Source organism: Gallus gallus, chromosome 10 (genome assembly GCF_016699485.2).
Source record: "Gallus gallus isolate bGalGal1 chromosome 10, bGalGal1.mat.broiler.GRCg7b, whole genome shotgun sequence".
In the NCBI taxonomy this organism is placed as follows: Eukaryota; Metazoa; Chordata; class Aves; order Galliformes; family Phasianidae; genus Gallus; species Gallus gallus.
The window spans coordinates 12,828,043-12,850,629 of record NC_052541.1 but is presented as its reverse complement, the minus strand read 5'-3'; the positions used below and the strand labels follow the sequence as shown (position 1 = coordinate 12,850,629).

At 53.9% G+C, this 22,587-nt stretch overlaps 3 protein-coding genes and 2 long non-coding RNA genes across 15 annotated transcripts; 2 read left to right on the top strand and 3 right to left on the bottom strand.

Moving 5' to 3' along the window:
• Nucleotides 1-692: 692 nt before the first annotated feature.
• Nucleotides 693-11,395, bottom strand: KIF7 (kinesin family member 7). Of its 4 annotated transcripts, none has more exons than XM_413861.7 (18): nucleotides 9,499-11,395; nucleotides 8,569-8,769; nucleotides 8,052-8,469; nucleotides 6,343-6,874; nucleotides 6,115-6,258; nucleotides 5,774-5,986; nucleotides 5,467-5,651; nucleotides 5,244-5,350; nucleotides 4,987-5,121; nucleotides 4,552-4,754; nucleotides 4,263-4,460; nucleotides 3,941-4,066; nucleotides 3,441-3,617; nucleotides 2,765-2,980; nucleotides 2,396-2,602; nucleotides 1,884-2,082; nucleotides 1,652-1,801; nucleotides 693-1,461 (listed from the first exon to the last, which is right to left on the bottom strand). In XM_413861.7, exons 1-18 carry the CDS (start codon nucleotides 10,013-10,015, stop codon nucleotides 1,151-1,153), a joined length of 4,239 nt encoding a protein of 1,412 aa, XP_413861.5. In that variant the 5' UTR covers nucleotides 10,016-11,395; the 3' UTR covers nucleotides 693-1,150. The 4 variants fall into 4 exon arrangements, with proteins under 4 accessions (XP_413861.5, XP_015147530.2, XP_015147531.2 ...); XM_015292044.4 differs by having other exon boundaries at nucleotides 693-1,458; XM_015292045.4 differs by having other exon boundaries at nucleotides 5,467-5,648.
• Nucleotides 9,886-20,674, top strand: LOC107054203. Its single transcript, XR_006931137.1, has 3 exons — nucleotides 9,886-11,399; nucleotides 14,890-14,960; nucleotides 19,873-20,674. It is a non-coding gene; the product is annotated as an uncharacterized LOC107054203 (long non-coding RNA).
• Nucleotides 10,747-15,301, bottom strand: PLIN1 (perilipin 1). Of its 6 annotated transcripts, XM_046899059.1 has the most exons (10): nucleotides 15,218-15,301; nucleotides 15,013-15,071; nucleotides 14,860-14,920; nucleotides 14,359-14,557; nucleotides 14,157-14,239; nucleotides 13,553-13,802; nucleotides 13,112-13,341; nucleotides 12,895-13,038; nucleotides 12,122-12,355; nucleotides 10,747-11,848 (listed from the first exon to the last, which is right to left on the bottom strand). In XM_046899059.1, the coding sequence occupies exons 4-10, from the start codon at nucleotides 14,399-14,401 to the stop codon at nucleotides 11,483-11,485; spliced, it is 1,350 nt and encodes a 449-aa protein (XP_046755015.1). In that variant the 5' UTR covers nucleotides 14,402-14,557; nucleotides 14,860-14,920; nucleotides 15,013-15,071; nucleotides 15,218-15,301; the 3' UTR covers nucleotides 10,747-11,482.
• On the top strand, nucleotides 15,438-16,888 carry LOC112533158. Its single transcript, XR_003076953.3, has 2 exons — nucleotides 15,438-16,570; nucleotides 16,704-16,888. It is a non-coding gene; the product is annotated as an uncharacterized LOC112533158 (long non-coding RNA).
• On the bottom strand, nucleotides 16,965-22,577 carry PEX11A (peroxisomal biogenesis factor 11 alpha). Of its 3 annotated transcripts, XM_046899335.1 has the most exons (4): nucleotides 22,231-22,577; nucleotides 22,042-22,116; nucleotides 21,052-21,167; nucleotides 16,965-20,145 (listed from the first exon to the last, which is right to left on the bottom strand). In XM_046899335.1, the coding sequence occupies exons 2-4, from the start codon at nucleotides 22,044-22,046 to the stop codon at nucleotides 19,580-19,582; spliced, it is 687 nt and encodes a 228-aa protein (XP_046755291.1). In that variant the 5' UTR covers nucleotides 22,047-22,116; nucleotides 22,231-22,577; the 3' UTR covers nucleotides 16,965-19,579. The 3 variants fall into 3 exon arrangements, with proteins under 3 accessions (XP_046755291.1, XP_040562900.1, XP_413859.5); XM_040706966.2 differs by having other exon boundaries at nucleotides 22,042-22,577; XM_413859.7 differs by lacking the exons at nucleotides 22,042-22,116; nucleotides 22,231-22,577 and adding an exon at nucleotides 21,394-21,521.
• Between the last annotated feature and the right edge of the window lie 10 nt (nucleotides 22,578-22,587).

Here is a 22,587-nt window from a genome sequence, read left to right as displayed (position 1 = left end):
TAAGACTACTAATTATTTCTAAGAAAGTAGGATGAGTTTTCCCTTTCTCTGCTGAGTATCTCTGTATTAAGTAAAGGCTCTGAACTTCCATGTGCAGCTTAGCCAAACTGAGAGTCCTCAATAATGCTAACTTCCTGTTTCAAGCATCAAAACCAGCCATGCAGCCAAGATTAAGTATGTAGGAAGGTGACTTCGTGCTTCATATGCTGGCTCTTGGTGTGTTATGCCTAGAAGAGTAGTTGTGGTGGTGCCCATGATTTCAGCTGAAGCAGAGGGGTGTGCTTTTCGAATCAGGCAGAGGGATGAGTGCCTGCTTCCCTCTCTCTTGCCCTCCTCAAATCAGATACCTGGGCTTTTATTTCTTGCCCTGCTGGAGCAGAAAATGGTGCTGAACCAGGGCTGCTTTTATCCTGGATGTTTCACGCATCCATGTTGCTGTCTGGAGATGCTTTTCCTACTTAACGTAGGAAGCCTACCAGATCTGCTATGTGAGTAGAAGAAATGCTGAACTAGTAAATGGAATGTCTTCTCATGAGAAGGTATTTGTCCAGATAATTCTGAGCATTTACAGAACCAGATACTCAAACATTAAGGCACCTCTGTGGCACTGCATGGCTGAGTTCCCATGCAGTGAGCTTTAAACAAAACATGCCATGTCCCCCAAAGTCTCTGACAAATGATTGCTCCAGTGCTTCATAGAACTTGCTCTGCTTTATTAGAAAAGTTACAGTAGAAATGTATTTTTCTAAAAAAAAAAAAGTTACTACAAAAAAGTCTATGTACAAATCTTCCAGAACTGCTGAGCATCTCCCTCAGGCTGTTGAGGGCTAAGCAAGCCCTCCAGCAGAGGTTTCCAAGCTGTAAAAATGTTCTTAGTGTTAGAGGACAGGGTGGGAGGTGTCTCCCACTTCCCAGCATTTAAGCTGCTGAGGGTGCAGGAGGAAAGGTGTTGGATCAATGCTGCCTAGACTGGCAGCAACACAGTGTAAACTGTCTGTCCCACACTTTGCACACTTGTTGCAAGTGAAAAGTTGCATTTCTTTCTTCCTTGGGCCTCCTCAGGCTGGCTTGGGGGCAGAAAGGCTTCTAAGCTCACACCCGCAATATCTACTCCTTCCTGCCCTGTGCTAGCTAAGCATTAAGCCTGTGCCTAGAGGGGATTTTTCCTAACATCGATCATTGCTGGGTGGTAAGGCAGGGGGGTGACATTCAGGCTGGCTCTGCGGGGCTCCCGGCGTGGTTTGGCAGGCCCCAGGCTGCGGGGCAAGTGCACCTCATGCCTTGAGTCTCCGGTGCTGTCAGTGGGCAGGGAGGAACGTCTCCATGTTGCAGGCAGAGGAGCATGCACCAGGTCCCTGCTCTCATCCCTGCCTCGATGGTTCTCTTCTGCAGGAGGCAGGGGCGGCTCCCCATGGCTGAATTCCTCACAGGTCCCTGTGTGCACATTTCTCTCCACCCCTGCTGGGAAAGAGTGAGATGAGTTTTAGGATCTCTACTGCTAAGGCAGAACTGGGTCCTGAAAAGTGCTTGCTCCATGCCAGCGCTATTCCTTGGGGGCTCAGCTGTGCACCAAACTCTTCCCATTGGGGAAAAGAATTTAAATTCCTGTCTTGAAGTTGGTAGGAAAAGCACAGTCTGGGCCTGCTCTCACCTTTGGCTGCTCCTGGGTGGAGATTGATGCTATTAAGCCTCTGGCTCAGCTCCTGGTTTGCCCTCATGTAACGGCTCAGCTCCTTCTCGAGCACCTGGATCCTCCCCTCATACTGCAGCTTGCTGCTGGCCAGCCCCTCCTCCATGTGTTCTGCAGGAGAAAACCAGGTTATTGCAAGCTGCAAGCCTTACGAAAGGTGACAGCAGTGGTGTTCTGGGAGCTGGGCCTTTACCACGGCTCTGCTGAAGCAGCAGCTGCATGCTCTGCTCATGCTCCTTCTGCTGCAGAGTGAGCTGCCGGTCCATCTCCAGGCGCTGCCGCTCCACGGCTGCCTCCAGCCAGTGCACCAGCTGCTGCTGCTCCTCCAGCTGCATCTCCAGCTCTGAGAAGGCAATGTGCTGCCGGTGCTGGTCTTCTCTCAGTGTCACCACCTGGCCAGGACACAAAAGCAAGCTCCTTCAGAGCCTGGGCAGCTTTCCGCACCCTGCTGTGCTTCACCAAATTAGATTTTTAGTGCATCATATGAAGGAAGAGTAATGTGTGGCTACACTGGTGTGGCAGAGCCCTTCAGGGCTGCATGCATCCTATCCCTGGTATTTAAACCCCCCTCCTAGGAGGTGCTGGGAGAAGCAGGGACCTACAGGGTCATGTAGCTCTGCAGGGTGAAAAAAGAGGCAGCAGAGGAAAACAAGAGGTCAGTCACATGCTACAACTCCCTCCAGCACAGACAGCGTTCTCTCGTACCTTGTCGAAGTACTTGCAGAGCAGAGCTCTTGTCTCAGAGGAGGAGAGGTAGCTGAGCTTGGCCATGAGGTTCATCTCACACTGGGACAGCAGGCTGGCTGAGGCCCGCAGCACGCGCTGCCGGCATGTGATGGACTCATTCTTGTACTCAATAGCTGCATCCAGAGCCTCGATTGCCTCATCCAGCTGGAACAGGATCCGCTCCTCCTGCAAGTGCAGAGCAGCAGTTAGCAGAGAGCGAAGGATTTGCTGTGTGACCCCCATCCCTACCTCCTTTATCATCTCACAGTCAAGAAGATGTGGCAAGAAGGTGGGATGTGCCCCACTTCGGGATGCAGAAGAGCATCTGCCCAGCCGAACAGCAGGTACCTCTGGGGACAGCAATGTGCCCTGGCGCAGCTTGTTGTCAAGCTCTAGCCTCTGCTTGAGCAGCTGGTCCTTCTCCTGGCGCAGGTTGCTGATCTCTTGACGGATCTGCTGCTGGTCATGGGCACTGCCGTGGCGTAGCTGTCCGTTCTTCTCCGTCAGCTCCTTCTCCAGGTGCTCCAGGCGGCTCGACACACGAACTATGTCATCTGTCAGGGCCTGCAACAGGCGTTTCAGGTTGGATATTATGAAAAAAAATATATATTTTCAGAGAGTGGTGAGGCACTGGCATAGTCTGCCCTGGAAGGTGGTGGGGTCACCATCCCTGGAACTATGGAACTCAAGAACTATGGGGATGTGGCACTGAGGGGACATGGTCAATGGGTGTGGTGGGGTGGACTTTGATCTTAGTGGTCTTTTCCAACCTTAATGATTCTATGCTTGACTGCTCTCATGGGAAGTCAAGTCCCCAACCCCTTTCTACTGCATCACTTAAGCCAAGCACTATCAGAATAACTTGGTGAGGTGCAGCACAAGTAGATTTTCTTTCTCCTTCCCAACACCATCACCTTATCCTGACTTGCAGCCTTCTGCTAGCCCCAGGTGGCACTGCTGTCTTTCAGCCTCCCACCTCTGCTAGCACTGAAGCAGGGATACAGGTGTCACACTCTTGTCCTACCTGGCTGGAGCGCAGCCTCTTGCTTTCCAGGCCATTCTTCTCCTGCAGCAGAGCCTCCTTTTTGGCCACAATAGCTTCACGCTTCCTCAGCTCATCCTCCAGCTCATCTAGGGCCCGGCGCTGCTCCAGCACTTTATCCATCTCCATGTCCAGCCACTTCTTCTGTTCCTCAATTTTCTGAAGAGAAGAGGCATATATATGCATGCAGACAGCAACAATTCCAGGGACTGCTAGACTGAAGGGTATCAGAGTTGATTCTCTCTCTAACCCATACAGCCCTGACATCACTGCTTCTATCCTGCATTTCCCACTACCCTTCTGTGAACAAACATTTTGCAGCATTTTTCTTTTTTAATGCTATGATTAAGAAGAAATCCTGGTCCTGGAAGTAAGATATGATTTGAATCTTTTGCTATCAGATTCAAGTGACATTGTGGGCTGTTCTTAAAGGGAAGATGGACTGCTGCAGGAGCCCCTTTTGGCCGGGATGGTGCCTGTACCTGCTGCTGCTCCAGGCTGATGACGGAGCCATTGCTTCCACTCCGCCGCTTCCTCTGGAAAGCTGCAATTTCCTCTGTTTTGATGCGCAGGATTTTCTGGTGCTGCTCATGCTTCAGTTCCAGTTCCTGCAGGGGAAGGAGCAACCTACAGCCATCTCAAAGAGAAGTGAGCTGTTTCTCCAGAACTGAGGGCTGTGGGCTGATGGGCAGCTTATGTTCTTACAGCAGCACTTCTTTGGCTAATCTTAAAAAGCACAGTACCCCCAAGCCCGATGCTGTGCTGACCACAGCCATCATTGGAGCTACCCCTGCTGGTTCCTACCTTGACGCGGTGCTGCCGCTTGTTCATCTCTGCTTCCAGCCGCCTCTTCTGCTCGCTCTCCTCCCGCAGCCGCCTCTGCAGCTGGCCCTGCTGCCGCCGCATCAGCTGGATGTTCCTCTCCAGCTCCTGCACCCGCTTCTCGCTCTGGGCCGAAAGCGACACCAGCCTCTCGGTTGCCTGCTTCTTTTTGCTCAGAACCTGCCGGAGGACCACAGCTGCCCCTGTGCTCTGGGCAGAGTGTTGCCAGCTCCCACCAGGGCAGAGCCATGTGATCTCCATCCACGCTCACCTGTGCCTTGCTCTGGGCAGCTGCCACGCGTGTGCGGTACTCCTGCAGCTTGCGCTTCTCCCCAGGGTCCCAGGGCTCTTTGCCCTCCAGCTCCTGGAGCTGCTTCTGGCTGTCACTCAGCTCAGCCCGCACCTGCTCTGCTTCCTGCTCCAGCTCACCAATCTTCTGGCAGTACTGCTTGTTCAGAGCCTGTGCATCCCTGCCTGTAACACAACCCCTCGTGTTCACCTCTGGGTTCCTGCTATCCCAGCCCTGCAGGAGGGCAGGTCGTCCCCCCCCCCCCCCCCCCCCCCCCCCCTATGCCTTTGGTAGGTAGCTACAGAAAGTGCAAGGGTGGGGCACACCAGGAGATAAGAACAGAAGCAGGGACTGAGTATCCCACTTAGCAGCTCCCCAGCTGCCTGGTACATGCTCTGCCCACCAGTAGCTCTGCACCTGTCTTGATGAGCTCTGTGATCAGTTCCTCCTTCATGCGGATGTTAATGGCCAGCTCCCGGATCTTCTGCTGGGCTTGCCCCAGCCTCCACTCTGAGTCCTTCCTTGCAGGGCGCTCCTGCCTCCTGCACATCTCTGCAACACAAACTGCTTGGTAAGGATGCCCAGGGACAGCACAACAGTCACACACAGGAGCTGCAGCCAGGGACCAGCGCAGCACCAGGAGAACTGTTCCTCAGCCTACAGCTGCTACTTGCCTTTGGGCAGCTCCAGCTGCTCCTCCTGAATCAAGGGATGGCCTCTGTTTGGCTCCTCGCTCAGCTTGCTGCTCACCTCTCTCTTACTCCAACTGGGAATCCCATTTCTAGAAAGAGAAGCAAATTGATCACTTGGGTCTGGGCACCCCTTGCTGCAGCACTGTCATTTCTAGCTTGCACAACTGTCATGGTAATGTGTGGTGCTGGGACAGCCTCAGCTCACCGGCGTTGATACTGGGACTGCCTCCGCTCCCACTCTTCATCCTCTTCTGAGGACAGCTCGGCTGCCTTCTCCAAGCCCTGGCTGCGTTCCCTCCTCAGGGCCATTTCCTTGAGCTCTGCACTGCTGCGTAGGTTTGGGTGACAGCTGGTTGAGTTCTCCTTTAAGGAGAGCGAGCTGTCGAGCTGCTGGCACAGAGAATTGCAAAGAGATGAAATATGCTGCAGGAGAAGCCGGTGTTAAGGAAGGCAGCTGACTCTCAGCTGGATATTGCTGCTAGGCACAGCAAAAAGGCAGAGCTCCAACTCACCTTCTGACAAAGACCTCTTCCACTCTGCTCAGTGGGAACCCTGTTGAGGCTGTGGGGCTGCGTGGCTGTCAGTGGGGCTGTATGTGGTCTCTGGGTGGCAGTGACCAGGTGCAGGTTCTCCAGCAGCTCTGGCACGCATAGGTTTGGCATTGCCATCTCCAGGCGCACGTGCAGCTCTGAGATTTTATCCTGCTGCTCCTGCAGTTTGTCACTCTGGGGAGGCAGTGAGAAAAACATCACAAAGTAACACAGATCCCAGAGGTGCTTCAGAGGAACTCCAAGGATGGATTGTACCCTGGGGTGGGGCAGGTCCTGTTTAAGAAAGCACATCCCAGCAATACCTGCAGCTTATACTGCTCCATGGCATCCTCCAGGGCAGCCAGGAAATCTCGGTTCTCCTCCTCCAGGCGCTCCACTTGTCTCTGCAGGTTGGCCACGTGCTTGTCCTTGATGGCCTCACAGCCATTCTCAGTGCTCGCCTGCCCCTGGGATACAGAAGAGACATCAGCCTGCAGATACAGGATATGTGGATGATAACTCTGAGCTGAAACCCCCCAGCCATTTGCTACCTGGGCTTTGGGCAGCTTGCAGCCCTGCGCCTCGAGGCTCTGATCCTCTGCAGAAGTGCTCTCGATGCCGCTATCCAGCCCAGCCGAGGTCAGCTCGCTCCTCTCACTCTCCACCGCGCACAGCCACTCCTTCACCCGCAGGATCTGCTCCACCGTCAGGTTGCTGTCCTCCTGCAGCTCCATCAGCAGCCGGTAAGCAGCATCTGTGCAGGTCCGGTAGTGTGCGCACTCAGCCAGCAGCCGAGCAGTGGGCTCCTGGGGGCAGCGCTTGGCGGTGTCTGAGCGGTTGATGATGCGTGTCTCGGAGCGGTGCCGCTGCTCCAGCGCCTTCTGCAGGTTCTTTATCTGCATGTGGAGCTCCTCCACCTGCTCTGTCTCCTTGCGGCAGTTCACCACCGCTTTGTTCTGGATGTTCTGAGCTCGGCTGGCGTAGTTCAGTGTGTTGAGGCTCTCGTCGAAGTCGGAGGAGGAAGGGCTGACGCACGCTATCATCACAGTCTGGGCATTGCCCCCCAGGGAGTCCTTCAGGATCCTGCACAAAGCAGAGACACTGGTGACTGAGAGGGCTGGAATGCACGGTAACACAGGAACCAGAAGGTTTCCAGTCCTCTTCAGAGGCTAAACCCAAGGAGAATGATGCACATACTCTGCACTATTGAGGAGAGCAGAATGATTAAACATAGAATCATAGAATTGTTTGCGTTGCAAGGGATCCCTAAAGGCCATCTGGTCCAACTTCCCCCACACTGAACAGGAACACCGACAGCTGATCAGGTGCTCAGAGCTCTGTCCAGCCTGACTCTGGGTGTCCCCAGGGACGGGGCATCTACCACCCTTCTGGGCAACCTGTGCCAGTGCCTCGTCATCTTGACTGCAAAAAAATTCTTCCTTATATCCAGTCTACATCTCCCTTCTTTTCATTTGAAATCATTTCCACTTGTGCTATTACAACAGACCCCGCTAAAGAGTCTGTCCCCTCTTTCTTACAGCCCTTTTAGGTACTGAGAGGTCGCTCTCAGGTCTCCCCAGAGCCTTCTCTCCTCCAGACTGCACAGCTCCAGCTCTCAGCCTGTCCTTTTAAAGAGGTGTTCCATCTTTCTTGTCATTTTTGTGTCCCTCCTCTGGATGTACTCCAACAGGTCCATGTCTCTCCTGTACTCTGGATGCAGTACTCCAGGTGAGGTCTCACAGAGCAGAGAGGCGGGATTCCCTCCCTCGCCCTGCTGACCACTCTGCTTTGGATGCAGCCCAGAATACAGCTGACTTTTTCAGATGCAAGGGCACACTGCTACTTTATGCCCAGCTGCCATCTACCAGTACCCCCAAGACCTTTTTGGTTGGGCTGTGCTCCCTCCTTACATCCCCAGCTTGTACTGACAGTGGGGTTTGCTGTGACCCAAATGCAATACCTTGTACTTTGCTTTGCTGAACCTCATGAGGTTCTCCTGGGCCTAGTGCTTGAGCTTGTATAGATCTCTCTGAATGGCAGAGGACAACTTGTACCATACCAAGTTTCTGCATGAATAACTCCTGGAGCCAGGTACTACCTGATTCTCACTGGCATGAGAGCAGAAGGGATGACTTGCCCTGTGAGCTTCTCCTGTTCAGCCTGGGGTCTCTGCCAGCAGACCAGGTAGGTAGCAACATGTCCCTGCTGCTGGGCCACCAGCCCATGGGATATGTGAGGTCCCACTCCCCCCAATCTGTACCTGGTGATTTTGGAATCTCTATAAGGAATGTGGCTGCCCTTCCTCCGAGGGTCCCCCAAGGCGCTGATGACGTTGCCCAAGGCCAGCAGCCCGCAGTTGATCTGGATGCTCTCCTTCAGCCTCTCCCCGGTGTTTCCTGTCTTGACGATTCGTTCTGAGCCCGCCAGGTCCACAAAATGGAACTTGGAAACCAGGACCTGTCCTGAAGCGGGGATGGTGGGCTGGTTGGACAGGGCAAGGCGGGTGACACGGCCAGCGCCGCGCCGCTGCTCCATCGTCACCGTGAAGATGGTGTGTGAGCGGCTCGACTGTGCGTTGATGTGCGTGGCACCCGTGTGCTTGGCCGTGTTGCCCATCTCCAGCAGGCTCAGCACCTCGTCCAGTCCTTCCACCTCGGACTCCTTCACACCGCAGAGCACTGCAACAGCAAATGGATAAGGGACCCAACCGAATGACAAAACCTAACAACGGCCTTGAGAACGGGGAGAAAAGTGAGCCCAAGGGCTGCTGCACATACCGATGTTGCCCTTGTCATCCTCTCGGATCTGGATGTCTTTGCTGGCTGTATCTACCTGCAGAAGGTCTCGGAACTCCTCCTTGTACACCTCCAAGTAGGACACACGCACTGTGTAGTCAATGAGGTCGTTCTCGTCGATAAGCTGGAAGGTCTCCGCCATGGCTCGTGGGATGATGCCCTGCTCATCCTCATTGATGGAAGCTGGCAAAGAGACATGGATATGGCCATGGGATACGACGCATACCTGGAACCACGCTGGGTGGGTATGGGCTGGAGCCAGGGCTGCAGCATGGCTTTCATCCAGAAGGGAGCAGCCCCCTGGGGCCTTCCTACAGCCCTGCACTGCCTAAATTCAAACTCCCTGCAAGGGGTTTTAGGACTTGGGACAAACCTCACCCCGCTGCTTCCCTGCACAGCAGTGGTGGACTCACGCAACACTTCTTCCTCGAGAAGAAAAAGGGACGTTAACGTTTCCACTGATAACAAACATGAAGTGTAAAGCTAAAGAGTGCTGCCCTTTGAAGCCAGTGTTTCCCCACCAGCTCTCCCAGCTTGTTATCTGGCCGCTCTGCTGTTGTGATCTTAAGCTGTTCTGCTTTTGTCTCCAGCAGCCATGCAGAAATGCAGCCCTGCACCTGGAGCTACAGCCTGACCTGAGAACGGAGCAGAGATGGATCTCAAAGTACGGACATAACTCAGCATTCCCAAATGGCACAGTTAACCAAGGCTGACCAAGGCACCTGCCATGCACGCTCACTAAGGTAACTATAGATCCAATAGTACAACCGAAACAACGTCTAGAAGAGGAATAGGTGGGATCGGGGCGATGGGGTTGACGGCAGGGGATGGGATGATGGGATGGGGATGTGATGGAGATGAGATAGGGTGGGATGCGATGGGATGGGGGGGAAGTCGCTGCCCCCAACTCACCGACGCTGGCCTCCCCGATGGTGTAGGTCTTGCCGGAGCCCGTCTGCCCGTAGGCGAAGACGGTGGCGTTGAAGCCCTGGAAGAAGGCCCGCAGCAGCGGCCGGACGCAGGCGCTGTACACGGCCTCCTGCCCCGCCGCCTCGGGCAGCACGGCGGCGAAGCGGAAGCGGCGGCGGTGGCCCAGCGCCACTTCCCCCGTGGCCGCATCCCCGCGCAGGCAGGAGCGGTGCCCGCGCAGCACCTCCTTGGGCAGCAGCGGCCGCACCCGCACCGCCACCCGCACCGCCGCCCCCTCCGGGCCCATCGCCGGGCGGAGCGCTGCTCGGCGCGGCGCGATGGCGTCAGGCGGCTCCGCCCGGCCCGGCGCCGCGGCGGCCGTCAGTGCTGTGAGCGCGGCGGGGCGGTGGGCGTGGGCGGGGTTGAGATGCGCGGGGGGAGCGCGGCGCTCCGTCCCTTCTGAGGTGCTCGGAGAGTCGTGGGATGGCGTGGGTTGGATCTGAGGACCGTCCGGTCCCATCCGGTGCCGTGGGCTGGTTGTCACCCACCGGATCGGGTTTGCTTAAAACCCCGTACAACTCGATTGGAGCATCCCTAGCTTTTCTGGGTGGGCCGCCCCCATGAGGAGCTCCTCATCTGCTCGTACCCACACGTCCTCCTCCATCGCTTTTGAGATTCTCGGTCGTTTATGCTGTGCCCCATCCCTGGAGGTGCTCGAGGGCAGGCTGGATGGGGCCCTGGGCAGCCTGAGCTGGTGGGTGGCATCCAGCCCACAGCAGCAGGGTGGAGGGGGTGATCTTTAAGGTCCCTTCCAGTCTAAGCCGTTCTGTGATCGGTCATGACGTCCTCCATCAGTCATGAGATGCTCTATCACCCATGAGATGGTCCATCAGTCGCGATACACGTCCATCACTTTTGAGATGCTCTATCTGCTGTGAGACACGTCTTCTATTATGAGATGTTCTGTGGGTGATCCTGGGATGGATCCAGGATCCATAGAGCTTCCATGGGAAGAGACAAAGGACCGCATATCTCCGGTGGGGAGCAAATGGAATAAATCTTTGGCAGGAAGCCCCTGGTGGCTTTGAGTTTGTACTCCAGGCATAGGAAGGGGCAGGTACAGCACTGGGTACTGCCCAAGCACTGCAAAAAGCCCTCTGCACCCTCAGTGCTCTCCCTCCCTCAGTGTTCCCAGCCCTTTATGGCTCGCCAGCCAGTAGGCAGCTCTTGGAAAGCAGACTATGCAAGGGGTGATAGGAAGGAAGGTTTATTACTGCAGCAGATACAATCGCAAGTTGTGGGAAATGCGGCCTTCCTGCAGGAGGCTGGGGTCCTATTGCTCTGCCCGGTCTTGTCCCCGACCCCAAAACCATGGAAGGAGGAATGGGGACCCAGAGTGCCCAGAGCTGTGGGTGCCCCATCCCTGGAGGTTCTCAAGTCCAGGTTGGACGGGGCCCTGGGCATCCTGAGCTGATGGGGGCAACCAGCCCGTGGCAGGGGGTTGGGACTGGATGGGCTTTAAGTCACTTCTAACTCAAGGCATTCTGTGATGATTATATGGCGATGTTTGATGGTTGTGTTGCCCTCCGGTCCATTTCTGTGCTCTGTATCTCACCCAGCTGACAGTGGTTCTTCAACAAGCAGCAGGTGGCCCAGTGTCAGAGCTGGCTGGTCCCTTTTTCTCCTTCACTGCATCTCCTTTACTCATCCCCTCTTCTCTCCTCTACCTAATTCTCCAACAGCACCCCCTTGGGCTGCCTTTATTCTCCTCTTGGCCCTGAGGATGGGACATCTCCTGGTACAGCTGTCACCGAGCCTGGAGCAGAGCAGGGACCCTCAACCACGGATGGACAGATGGACAACCCTGGAGAGACAACCATATCTGTGCCAGGCTGGGGATGTGGGTAAGGAGGCAAGGTGGGATGTGGGTATGTGAAGGTGAAGCGTTCTGGGGGGCAATTTGTGACCGAGGTTCTCCCTCTCAGGGTCAGTCCTTCTTGTAGGCCGGGCCGTAGAGGTTGGCGTAGTAGGCCCGGCTGTACATGGCCTCGGGGCTGAAGCGGTAGGAGCCCTCGCTCACACGCCGGCTGTAGGGCGCGAAGGCCGATTTCCGTGGCACAGCTTCGGGCTCCAGGGCTGAGCTGCGGTACAGATTGCTGCGTATGAAGAGAGGGTCTTCCAGGCCCAGGAAGGACAGCGGGTGGTGGCCGCGGTACAACCGCCAGTCACCCCTCAGCTGGGCCTTCTCCTCGGCGCTGGTGTCTGCTGGCTTGCTCTCCTCTTCCTTTTGCTCGGCCTCAGGGCATGTCTTGCTGCCCCGCGCTGCTGCCTCGTCCTTGGACTGCCTGCGGAGCTGAGGGCTGGGCTGAGCACCGGGGCTCTCCCTGAGGAGACTTTAGGATGGGTGGTTTGTCCCCATAGAGGCCCTCAGAGCAGGGAGTGGGTGGCTGCAGAACAGCCCTGGGGGAGAGCAGGCAGGAAGGGAACGAGCGGAGGAAGGGAGGGGATGTGGTCCCAGCATGAACCTTTGCCTTGCCTTTATGCAGGGAGGGGACCAAAAGGGGTCTTGCTGGAGGTGGGTGGGACCCGATCCCTGTGTGTCCCCAAGGTGCTGGGATGCACTCACCGGCACGAGGCTGTACAGGCTGCCCAGCAGGTGCTTAGGGGCACTGATGAGTGTCCCTCCCAGAGCATCCACCGTCTCCATAGCCCTGGACAACCTGCGGGGTGTGAACAGGATCAACCCCTCCGCCGCATCCCAGGCCACAGCAGGGACCTTCTTCACGCTGGAGATGCCAGAGGCACAGGCACTCTGCAGGTTGTGAGCCACGCTGCCCACCAGCCCGAGGCCATCCCCTGCCTGCCGACAGAAAACAGCGTCATTTATGGCACCCCCAGCCCTATGGGACCTCACATTTCTGTTGCAAGTGAAGGTGAAGGGCACTGACCCCGACCTGCAGTTTCCTGTCCCTGTGTCTCAGCAGAGCTGCTACCACCAGGGAAAGTCCTCCAGCTTGTGTGCTGTCAGCAGGGCCCCCCCACACCTCCATCTCCCCTCCCAGGGTCCTCCTGCTTACTGCTGGGACCACAGTGGGAGCACGTTTTACATTGAGACCCACAAACCAACAACTGGGAGCTAGGTGCTGATTTGGAAATTGGAGCGCTGCCTGGCCCAGAGGCTGTTGCAGCCTTGTTTGGGAGTTCAGGGCTTTTTCTCCTCAGGAGGACTGAGCCAGAGATGTTGGTTGCTGGGTCCTGTGGATTGCACCCAGCCCCTGGGAGAATGCCAGAAGGGAAGTGCCTCGATTTGGCTTATTGGAGAAGACAGCGAGAACATGGTGGGACTGAGATGATGCTCTGGGATGACCCCATCTCACCACTATCTCCATTTTTCCCTACCTCACCAGCATGGCTGTCCTCCTTCTTCTCTGCCTTCTCTGGCTTCTGCTCCGGCATCCTGCTCTGCCGCCAGCTGCCTGCAATGCTCTGCCTCTCACCGTGGCTCTGCGGCACCACAGGTGGGCTTGGCTTGGCCAGACTGCCCTGCAGAGGGAACAGAAACCAGTGCTCGGGGTGAGTCCCAGGCTCTAGGGCTTTGGGACAGGCTGGGACTCACCAGGATGGGGATCCAGACGACCAGTTCCTGCCCTTTGGCTTTGGCGCGCTGGAGGTTCTGGGCAGTGTGCTGGTAAGCGCGGTGGGAGGCGGTGCTGAGCAGGGCTCCAATCCGGCCCAGGGTGCTGGGAGCACTGCTGGGAGCACTGGGAGCACTGTGAGCCCTGTAAGCCCTGGATTGCTGCTGGGAGACCTTTGCTGCTGGCCCACACGTCTGCTTGGGCTTCAGATCTAAAGGCAGAACAGCACAGAGAGGGTATGGGATGTTACAGCCTAGTGGGACAGCCCTGCACCAGGATCTTTCTCTGTCCATCTGCACCCCATCAGTGAGGCCCCACCTCCATGGGGCCAGCCTTGGGTGCTTCCTCCACCTCAGCAGAACCCTGCCTTACCAGGACACCCCTCTGCAGACACCCTGAGGTGATCTTGGTACCAGTACTACCTTCCTCCTCCTCTTCTGGCAACAGGTACTCCATCAGCTTCTCCAGTCCACCCAGGGCTGTGTCCATCCCGGCAGCTGCCATCTGGCTCACCGAGTTGCTCCTCGTGTACCTTGCTGTGGTCTCCACGGTGCTCTTGGTTGTCTCATAGCCCCCGACTGCCAGCCCCAGGATCTTGTCCATAGAGTTGCCGATGGTGCTCTTGGCACATTGGATGGGGCTGGAGATAGTGTCCTTCAGTTTGGAGGCAAGCTGCAGGAAGAGAGATGGAGAAGAGACCTTCTGATATGCTCTAGATGGCATGGGGCAGCTGGAGAGACTGTGGGCCACGCAAGAAGACATCCTATAGAGCAGCAGAACAATTTCCTATAGCCTGGGCTGGAGGTAGCCAGCCATACAGAACACTGCTGGCCTATATTTAGCAGCAATCCAACCACACCTGGGGCCAAGTCCTTGCTTTGAAGTGCTCTGTGGAGGACACTTCCCATCACTGGTGGCCAGGTGGGAAGCAAAACCAGGATCTGGCCCAGAGGAGAAATACTGTGGGCTCTGCAGGGGGGCTGGAGGGTCCAGAGGGTCCCACAGGCTTTGCCGCACGTGACTTACCTTATCAACAGGGTACTGAAGGGCTGGGATCTTCTCCTCCAGGTGGTCCAAGCCCCGACATGCCAAAGTGTTGGCCATTGAGACTGCCTTGGGCAAAAGCATGAGAGCAGGGTGGAAATTAAGGCTGGGAGCTGTGCCAGGGGTGAAAGCAGGTACTGTCCCACTGTTGGGTACCCCACCACATCCCTCCTGATTGACTCACACTGGGGCTCCAGCCTGCGCACCACAGGCTCCATGCTCCACATGGCCAAGGCGCTGGCACCCTTCACTCCCTGCTCATAGACCTCACACACCGAGGCCACAAATGGGTGGACCTCTTTGGTGCTGGTGTAGGTCCGCTGCAAGCTTTCGCAGGTTGAGCTCACCACTGGCAGCTGCAGGACCCGCTGCAGCACGTTCTCCTGTGCATCAGATGGGGACCAGTTAGGGGCCAGCCAGCAGCCACTCCTCAAGAAAAGCTGAGTCTGGCTTCGTGGCCTGTGCTCTGTGAATCTGCATGTTCAATAAGGAAAATACATCTCCTGCTAATTTTATCCTGACATGGAGCCAGCTGACCCAGAAATCCCATGGGTAAGTGACCGCAGTGGCTCTAGTTGTCCTCCCAGCTGTGCACTGCTGGAGGTTTTTGGTCCACCATGGGGACAAAGATGAAAGATAGGCACTGCTGATATAGTGCTGAGGGCTCCTATCAGATCAAGGTTACCTTTGTTGATTCTCAGTTATTTCATTTCAGGCATGCGGATGGTTATACTTTGATGGCTGCTCTGTATTATGACAAGCAAAGATAACACACCAGACAGCACGGTATGAGCTATTCCCCTCCTCTGCCCTTTCCTCTCCCTCTCCCCACACTCACCTTGGCCCTTCCATTCTGCAAGGGCTGATTCTTCTTTGCCGTCATCATGCCACGTCCTCCTGCAAAGCAAAGTGCAGAGCTGCTGACTGTGCAGTGAGGTCTGAGCAGGGCTGAGGGTTGGAGCACGATGTGCAGGGGTTGGGCTGAGCCACGCAGCTCCCCTGGGTGCTGTGATTGTGGCATTGCCCAAGCTTTGACTTTTTACCAGTTAAACCCTAGAGCCAGTGCTCCACACACTCCTCCTCTGCTGGAGCTCCTCAGCAGCCTGTCCTCACTTGGGTCCTGTGCCTGGGGTGTGTGGTGTTGGGGCACTACTACACCCAGGCCCCACCTCTGGGCTGGGCTGGGGGGCATGAGTTGCTGGGGAAACCGGGCAAACAGCTCCCCACAGGTTCTCATCTTGTGGGATGGATGGCTGCAAAATCATCCCCATACGTCAAATGAGGAGATGATGAATGCAGAAGTGATTAAGATCTGTCTGTGTTTGTGCAGCACTGTGGCAGTGCACCAAGGCTAGGGAGAAGAGGAGGAAGGGGCATAGAAAGTGTGGGTGTGCAGCTTGGGTTTGGTGCAGCTCAGACGAGGGAGTTGAGGAAGGGATGGAAAGGTGGCTGTGATGTAGCCAAGCAGCAGGACAGGAGGGTAAAAGGACTTTGAGTGGGGATGAGCAGGAGCACTTTCCCTTACCACTAAGGAAAGGATTGTCAGCACAGGGAAAGCAGACCTGGCTGGATCCTTACTCACCTGGACCAGCAGGGCAGGCACATGGGCAGCGTTCTGTGGGAGGAAAAGGCTAGGCTACCCAGGGAGGTGGTGGAGTCACAGTCCCTGGAGGTGTTCAAGAAGTGTGGGGATATGGCACTGAGGGATGTGGTCAGTGGGCATGGTGGGGGCGTGCTGATGGCTGGACTGGGTGATCTTAGTGCTCCGTGACTCCTGGAAGAGCCTGGGCTTGTCCACAGCCCTGCATTAACAGGCTCACCCCTGGGCAGAGGCACACGGGTGTCTGTCAGGGTTTGGCACGGCGCTGCGGTGATTCAGGGTTCTCCAGACAGTGGGACAAAGGGCAGCAGCCTGCTCACGGGTCTGCTCTCTTGGCCACGGTGAACAGGCATGACACCAGGGGCAGTGCCAGCCTTCCCTCTGCCCAGTGAGAGCAGGAATCAGCAGACAGCACAGCCTCTGCCCTACTTGTGCCCATCCCCTCCCCTTCCTGTAGGGCACTGTCTTCCCAGGCAATCTCCTCAGTGTTTTATTTCACTTAAGTTTCAAACAACATTGCCCACACGATTTAATTCTCCTTTGTGGCAACGTATATGTATTACCCCTTGGGTGGATTAGAGACCGATTTATTGCCTTCCACTTGTCAGAAAACCTTCCACACACCCCCTCCCTCAGTCACCTTTCCTCTACAAACCGGCTCATTTGATCCCTCCCATTGGAGATGTTGGTTTTTAGACCTTTGATTGCTCCTGCTGCTCACCTGGGAGCGCTGCGTGGCTCACTCTTCCTGAAATATCATGCCAAGCACGGTGTTAACATTAGGAAAGCCTTGTCTGTGAGTAGATTACTTATCTCACTTACCATTCTGCTGTTAATTGCTACTATTATGAAATGCATGTAAGAGCAGTCATTCAGAAGCGAAGTCTTGCTAAATCGTTGCTGAATGCAATGCTTTGTATATTGTTCAGGGAACACATTTTGGAGCCTTCATGTTTGTAAAGCTGTTGCTGCAGGGGATAGGAGTAAGCAGTAAGCTACCAGCAAGAGCTTCTTTTTACTCGTTATCCCTTCGCCATCCCTCCCCATCTCAGCTGGAGATGTTATCCTTCACTCTCTGCCCTTAATTCATCATTAAACATCTGCAACAACTTCAGAAATCTCAGTGATATGAGGGAGGACTCCTTCAGAATCTCTTTTCCCCATCCTCGAAGTCACACACAGATGCAGTGTCATATGCATCAACGTTTATTGCTTGTGTTCAAACAGCTCTCCTCATTCCAGCTGTCGTATCAGAAACATACACAGAAAAGGCACTAAAAGGATTTTCTCCATTTGATTGCAATTCTATGGCTTCAGTCACATCACATTAAGGTACATTTAACTGCTAGCCCCCAGCAGAGGAGCAGAAAGGCAGTATTAGTGCTTAACATCCAGTTAAGTTACTCCTGTACGCTCTGACCTGTGTTATGCCAAATGGAACAGGTAAGGCTGAGGAAGGCTGAAAATTCATTGCCCCATCTCCCAGGTTAAGACTGTACTTGCTGAGACAGCCCAACCCCTCCAGGAGGAACACCAAGGGCTGGTTTGTGACTTTGCACAGTGTTTGCTTGGCATGTGGGCAAGAAACCACCCTGCTCCCTCCGCAGAGCACAGGGATGTGTATCTAGCCAGGGCCACAGCAGTGCACGAATCTGCTCCCGCTTAACTATGAACTACATAGGAAAAAGAGGAATCAGTGTGCAAACCAGCGTAAGATCTGTTTTGTACCCAAGAGGTCTCCTGAGAGCAATTCATAATGCAGCTTCTTGCAAGAAGATACATTCTGTAGGCAAATTCCAGGCTCTGCTGATAGATCACCAAGACTCCTTTCCTAACCCGGTTGCTGACATTGGGATAACGGTCAAATCTGACCAAGGGAGAGATGGGCCACACAGTGCCAGCAGCTCAAAGGCACATGGAATAAAGAAAGAAAGAAGCAACAACAAAAAACCCAACTGTTAAACAAGTAGCAAGAAAAAGCCCTTGAAGACAACGCAGCCATTATGGCCTGAACTGCACAGTGCTCTACTTTTAGTGGTATTTATTTCCATATTAAAAAGAAGAGCTGCTACGGGCCATGTTTGGTCTTCAGACGCACTTAATTACCCTGCTCAGCAACCTCTATTTTCAAACACTTCATTGGCAGCCTAACACTTCAGATTCAAAGTGGAAGTAATTCCAAGCACGACCACAATGACTTAAGGTAAACTGGGGCACTGCATTACCATGCTTGCTCAGTTCCACAGCCTCCTCCTTTAATAAAGGAGACCTGCACCTTTTAATTTCTGTTTACAGAGAGTATCAGAAATAATAAGAGAGTATGTTGGTCCTGGTTAGGATAATCTCTATTCACATCTCCTGACAGATTAAACAAGCAGCCCTTGCAGTCTGATGAAGAAAAGCAATAATTTTGTGTTATAACTGATATTCTGCAAAGTCAGGAGCAATAAAGACAGCAGCACATCATGTAAGCTGTTAGATTGCTGGACACAGCATTTCTCCTCTAACTGAGCTCACGCTGCCCGGCAATCATTCCCAGCCAGAAAACTGAAGAGCAGTTCTGCAGTCGCGGGGCGAAAGTAAGGCATTTTCAAATGGTAGAACCAGGGAGGGCACACACAAGAAATCTTGCTGTCATGATAGAAGGAGAGGATCAGGAAAGAAAATCTGAAACATGAATGCCCAGATCCAGGTAATTAAGCTTCTCTTCTTGAGGTCATTCTGATATATGATCAAGTCCGACTCCATTCCCTTCCCTCTGGGAGCTGACACAACTGGAAACACCCTTGCAGCTTTTCTTACTTGACAAGCTCCAAGACGGCCTTTTCTCCTTAACTGCAGGTTCCAAAGCTCCTTATTACACTGGACTTTTTCAAGTAAAATTAAAACAGCAGAACAAACTGCTTATCACACTGTCATTAATGTAAAATTGTTCCACTTGGAATCGCAGGAATTAAGGTGTGGATGTAATGGGAAATGTCGTGCTTATGACAGGTTCCAGATTCACAGCTTCACTGCACTCAGATCCCTACAAATCACAGCATTAGCAGCAATGAGACCAGCATTTCCCACATGCGTTTCTTCACCAAAATCCTCATCCGTGGCCTGCTGGAAGAGTTAGTTGGTGGCCAACCCATCTTGGCTTATATTATCAAAGGAAAAGACGTTTTTGATTCCTTGAGGTGGAAGTTGGCACTCACCGAACTGTAGGTCCAGAGTCAGCAGTGCGTGTTCGTGTTACATAGGGATCACTGAAAGGTCAGATGATACCACTTTTCAGTTATGATCGAACCACTGCCTACAGAAGTCAGGATCCAGCAACCCAGCCCTGTCAGAACACTCAGGTTTTACTTTAGGCCATCTAACCACAGTTCCTAACTTGCCTGAACATACTACAGAAAATTTGGCTATAGGAACCTTTGATTGCTGAATTCTAGCTTTCCTGTGTAAACATGATTAGTTATGAGTCATACGCATACTGCAGTAGTTTAGGCAGCTATTTCATAAAGCTGTGTTAAAATATAGGATCATCAGTATTTCCTTATCTAGTAGCCACGTTCCAAGTTCTCTTTCTGTTTGTGCAATATTACTCTGCTTTCTTTCATCTTCGCTCTGTTGGGCACCAAACTCATCTGCAGAGACACAGGGAAGGACAAAGGGCAGAAGTCACTTATTCGGAGGGAAAAAAAACTCATCTTGAGGTTAAAGTGAGACATCTTCATTTTTAAAGTGCCGTGTGGAGAATAAAAACCTGTGAGAGGATCAAAGCTGCTGGCTCACTGTGCACTGAGCAGTTCCACTTACATCACTCTTTCAGCTTCAGATGTGGGCTTGCTAGAGTGAGGATCCCCACCAGAGAGGAGAGGAGCCCACAGAAACCAATCACGCCTGGATTGGTTTTGTAGATCCCCAGTGTGTCCAAAGGACCAGAGAGATCACAGAGGTTCTTCACCACGTCTAACAGCAGAGGTGGATGACTTCTGAGTATCTGAAACAGCAGGAAGAGAAAACCATGCAAGCCATTACATTTGGAAGAGTTTCGTTGCTGAGGTTGTTCGTCCCCAAAACAGTTCTCCTTCATCTTTTCCTCCTGTACAGCTTGTTCCAGCCTCCACGAGACCTCATACCAATCCCTGGCCAGGTTCATCAGCAGTGAGAAGTAGTAGCACTTGGTAGCCCAGTTCTGCCACTTTGCCTTCTTGATGTCAGACTGGAGTCCAACGCTCTTCAACCACAGCACCGTGTCGCAGAAGAAGTACAGAGCACGGGTCAGGTTGGAGGCTGTCAGGCAGATGCGAGGAAGCACTTCGGGAAGCTCTGTAGTTTTCCTGGCTGCTACCAAGGCGTGCACCACATTGCCCAGCCGGAACACTGCAAGTAATGCCACAAAGGTCAGAATGGCTACTGCAGGGGCGCAGCTCTGAGCACAGCTCAGCATGTCACTGCCCCACGCGTACATTCTAAAGACTTAACAGGCTTTGGGCATTCGTATGTTTAAACAACTCCTGCCTTAAGGAAAATTGTGAAATTTTGCCTCCTCGGCCATGAGTTTGTCACATAGTTCCCTGCAAACAGGGGCAGTATATTCCATCCGAAGCCATATCACAGGGCCAGCTGGATTCCATCCCTCGCGCAGGCTGGGTTTCACCCCACGAATGTTAATACAATAGTGTGCAAAACACTTTTTATAACCTGCTGCACTACAACAGTGGCAGATGTTGGCAGCACCCGAGGGTTAGTGGAGCTGCAAGGCTCTGAATTTAGGCCTGAAGTCTGTTAGAGATTCGTTTTGCAAGAGAATTGATTAAGCAAGAGGATTACAGCTATGCTGATACACTCTCCTAGCAATTATGATCCTCCAGACGTAATTGCAATAATAAAACCAATCTATGGTAATGTATTAAGTTTGTGTATTTCCCTCTGGAAGTTGTTCTGGAATTGAGCAATTGACAAGTAGGTGTAAGGTCAGCCTGAAAGCAAACTACAACCACAGCAACAGCACAAGTGTAAGGGCAGCAAGTGGGACACAGGGTGGAGGGATGCATTCAAGTTAGAGCACGAGGAAAGTACAGAACGGTGCATGACTGAGCTCTCAGAAGCGATAAATGTCATCCTGGCCCTATTGCTTCCGGCTGCTTAATGCAGGGATAAGGACTGCGGGCACTTCTGAGGATACACTAAAGGGGGTTCTGCGGCCCAAAGAAAGCCCCCAAGGCCGGGAGCCGTTCGGATGGAAGGAGCACGTGGGGAAGGACCCCTCTGCACACCCGTACTTACTTTTACGGCCAGAGCTCATGCTAGATTCCAGCTGCTTGAGTTTCAGCACCAACTTCTCGTTATCAGCCTTACGCTCTATGACATAGCTAAGCAACATGCATGTGTACTGAGTGGCTCTGGAATGGAAAACGGCACACGGGTGAAACGCGGACAGTTGGCAGGGGTGGCAGAAGAGGGGCAGAACGGCTGTGGGAGCCGGGGGGGGGCGAGGGGGGGGGGCAGCTCTTGGGGACGGGATGGAGGACGGGGACGGGGGGGTGGCCTGGGCGCAGCGCGGGCAGAAAGCGACTGGGAGCCCCGAGGAACCCGGGATGGCGCTGAGCACCGCAGCCCCGCACTCACCGGAAGATTCTCTCCCTCCCCTGGCTGCGGTTGGTGAAATCCACGAAGCCCTGCATGGCGGTGGCAGCTGGGCACCCCGGGAGGTGAGCGGCCGCTCCGCCCCGCCCCGTCTCACGGCGGAACCCTCCGCTCACGAGAGCGTTTCCGGCCGGGCGCCGCCGCAACGCGCCGTTGCCATGACAACCGGTACACAGCGGGGCGGGGGCGGGCGGTGTCACCGCTAAAAGGGTCCGCCCAGGAACACCGCGTGGGGATAGCGGCCCTCGGGGCATTCAGCTGCATTTATTTGTTGTCTTTTGCCTTTCGGTTGGGGTTATCCACTGCGAAGGCTCCTTTTCTTTTTTTCTTTTTTTCTTTTTCTTTTCTTTGTCCTTTTTTATTTCTTTCCTATTTTTTCTTTCTTTTCTCTCTTTTCTCTCTTGTCTATTTCTTTCCTTTCCTCCTTTCCTTTCTTTTTTCTCCTTTCTTTCTTTCTCTTTTTCTTTTCTTGATGTGTAGCCCCCAATATCCGTGTGGCTGATGTCCCCAGGCCATGAGTAATGCATGCAACAAGCAGAAATGTGCTGTATCTAACAGCTTTGCCTACACTGCAAGGAACCCCACTCCCACTTGGAGCTCACTGATCACCTTTCCCTTTTCCCCCATTACCTCATGAATGCTGATACTGTACGGCTCCTCGTTCTGCATCTCCTCTGGTGGCCGCATCTGTGCTGTGTTTTGCATCTGGAAAGGCAGAAGGATGTCTGTGCACGTCGGGCAGCATCCCCCGGTGACTCTTCTGCCATCTGAGCAGGTCTGGACGAGGACAAGGAGGATTTCTTCCCTCGGGATCCCAACCTGTGTGATTCCGCACCTCAGCCCCTCAGGATGGTCAGCAAAGTGGTGGTGTTGGTCTCTGACAGCCGTTGAGAGAAGGGAGGCACTCCAAGAAGCACAAAAATGGAAGGTCTGTCCCACCGAATGCTTTCCTACAGCTGAATTCCAGGTACAGAGCGCCTCAGAGCAAGGAGAACACTAATTACCTCAGCAGTATTTCTAGAGAATATCTACCGAATTGATTTTGCATCCCTCCATCCATCACCTTCCTCAGGACGCACCACCGCCCCACTAATTCACTGCAGTTTCTCAGCTTGCCTGACAGGTTCTGCTTCTCACTCATCTATCACACCTCTCTGAAAAGAGACAAGCAGATGC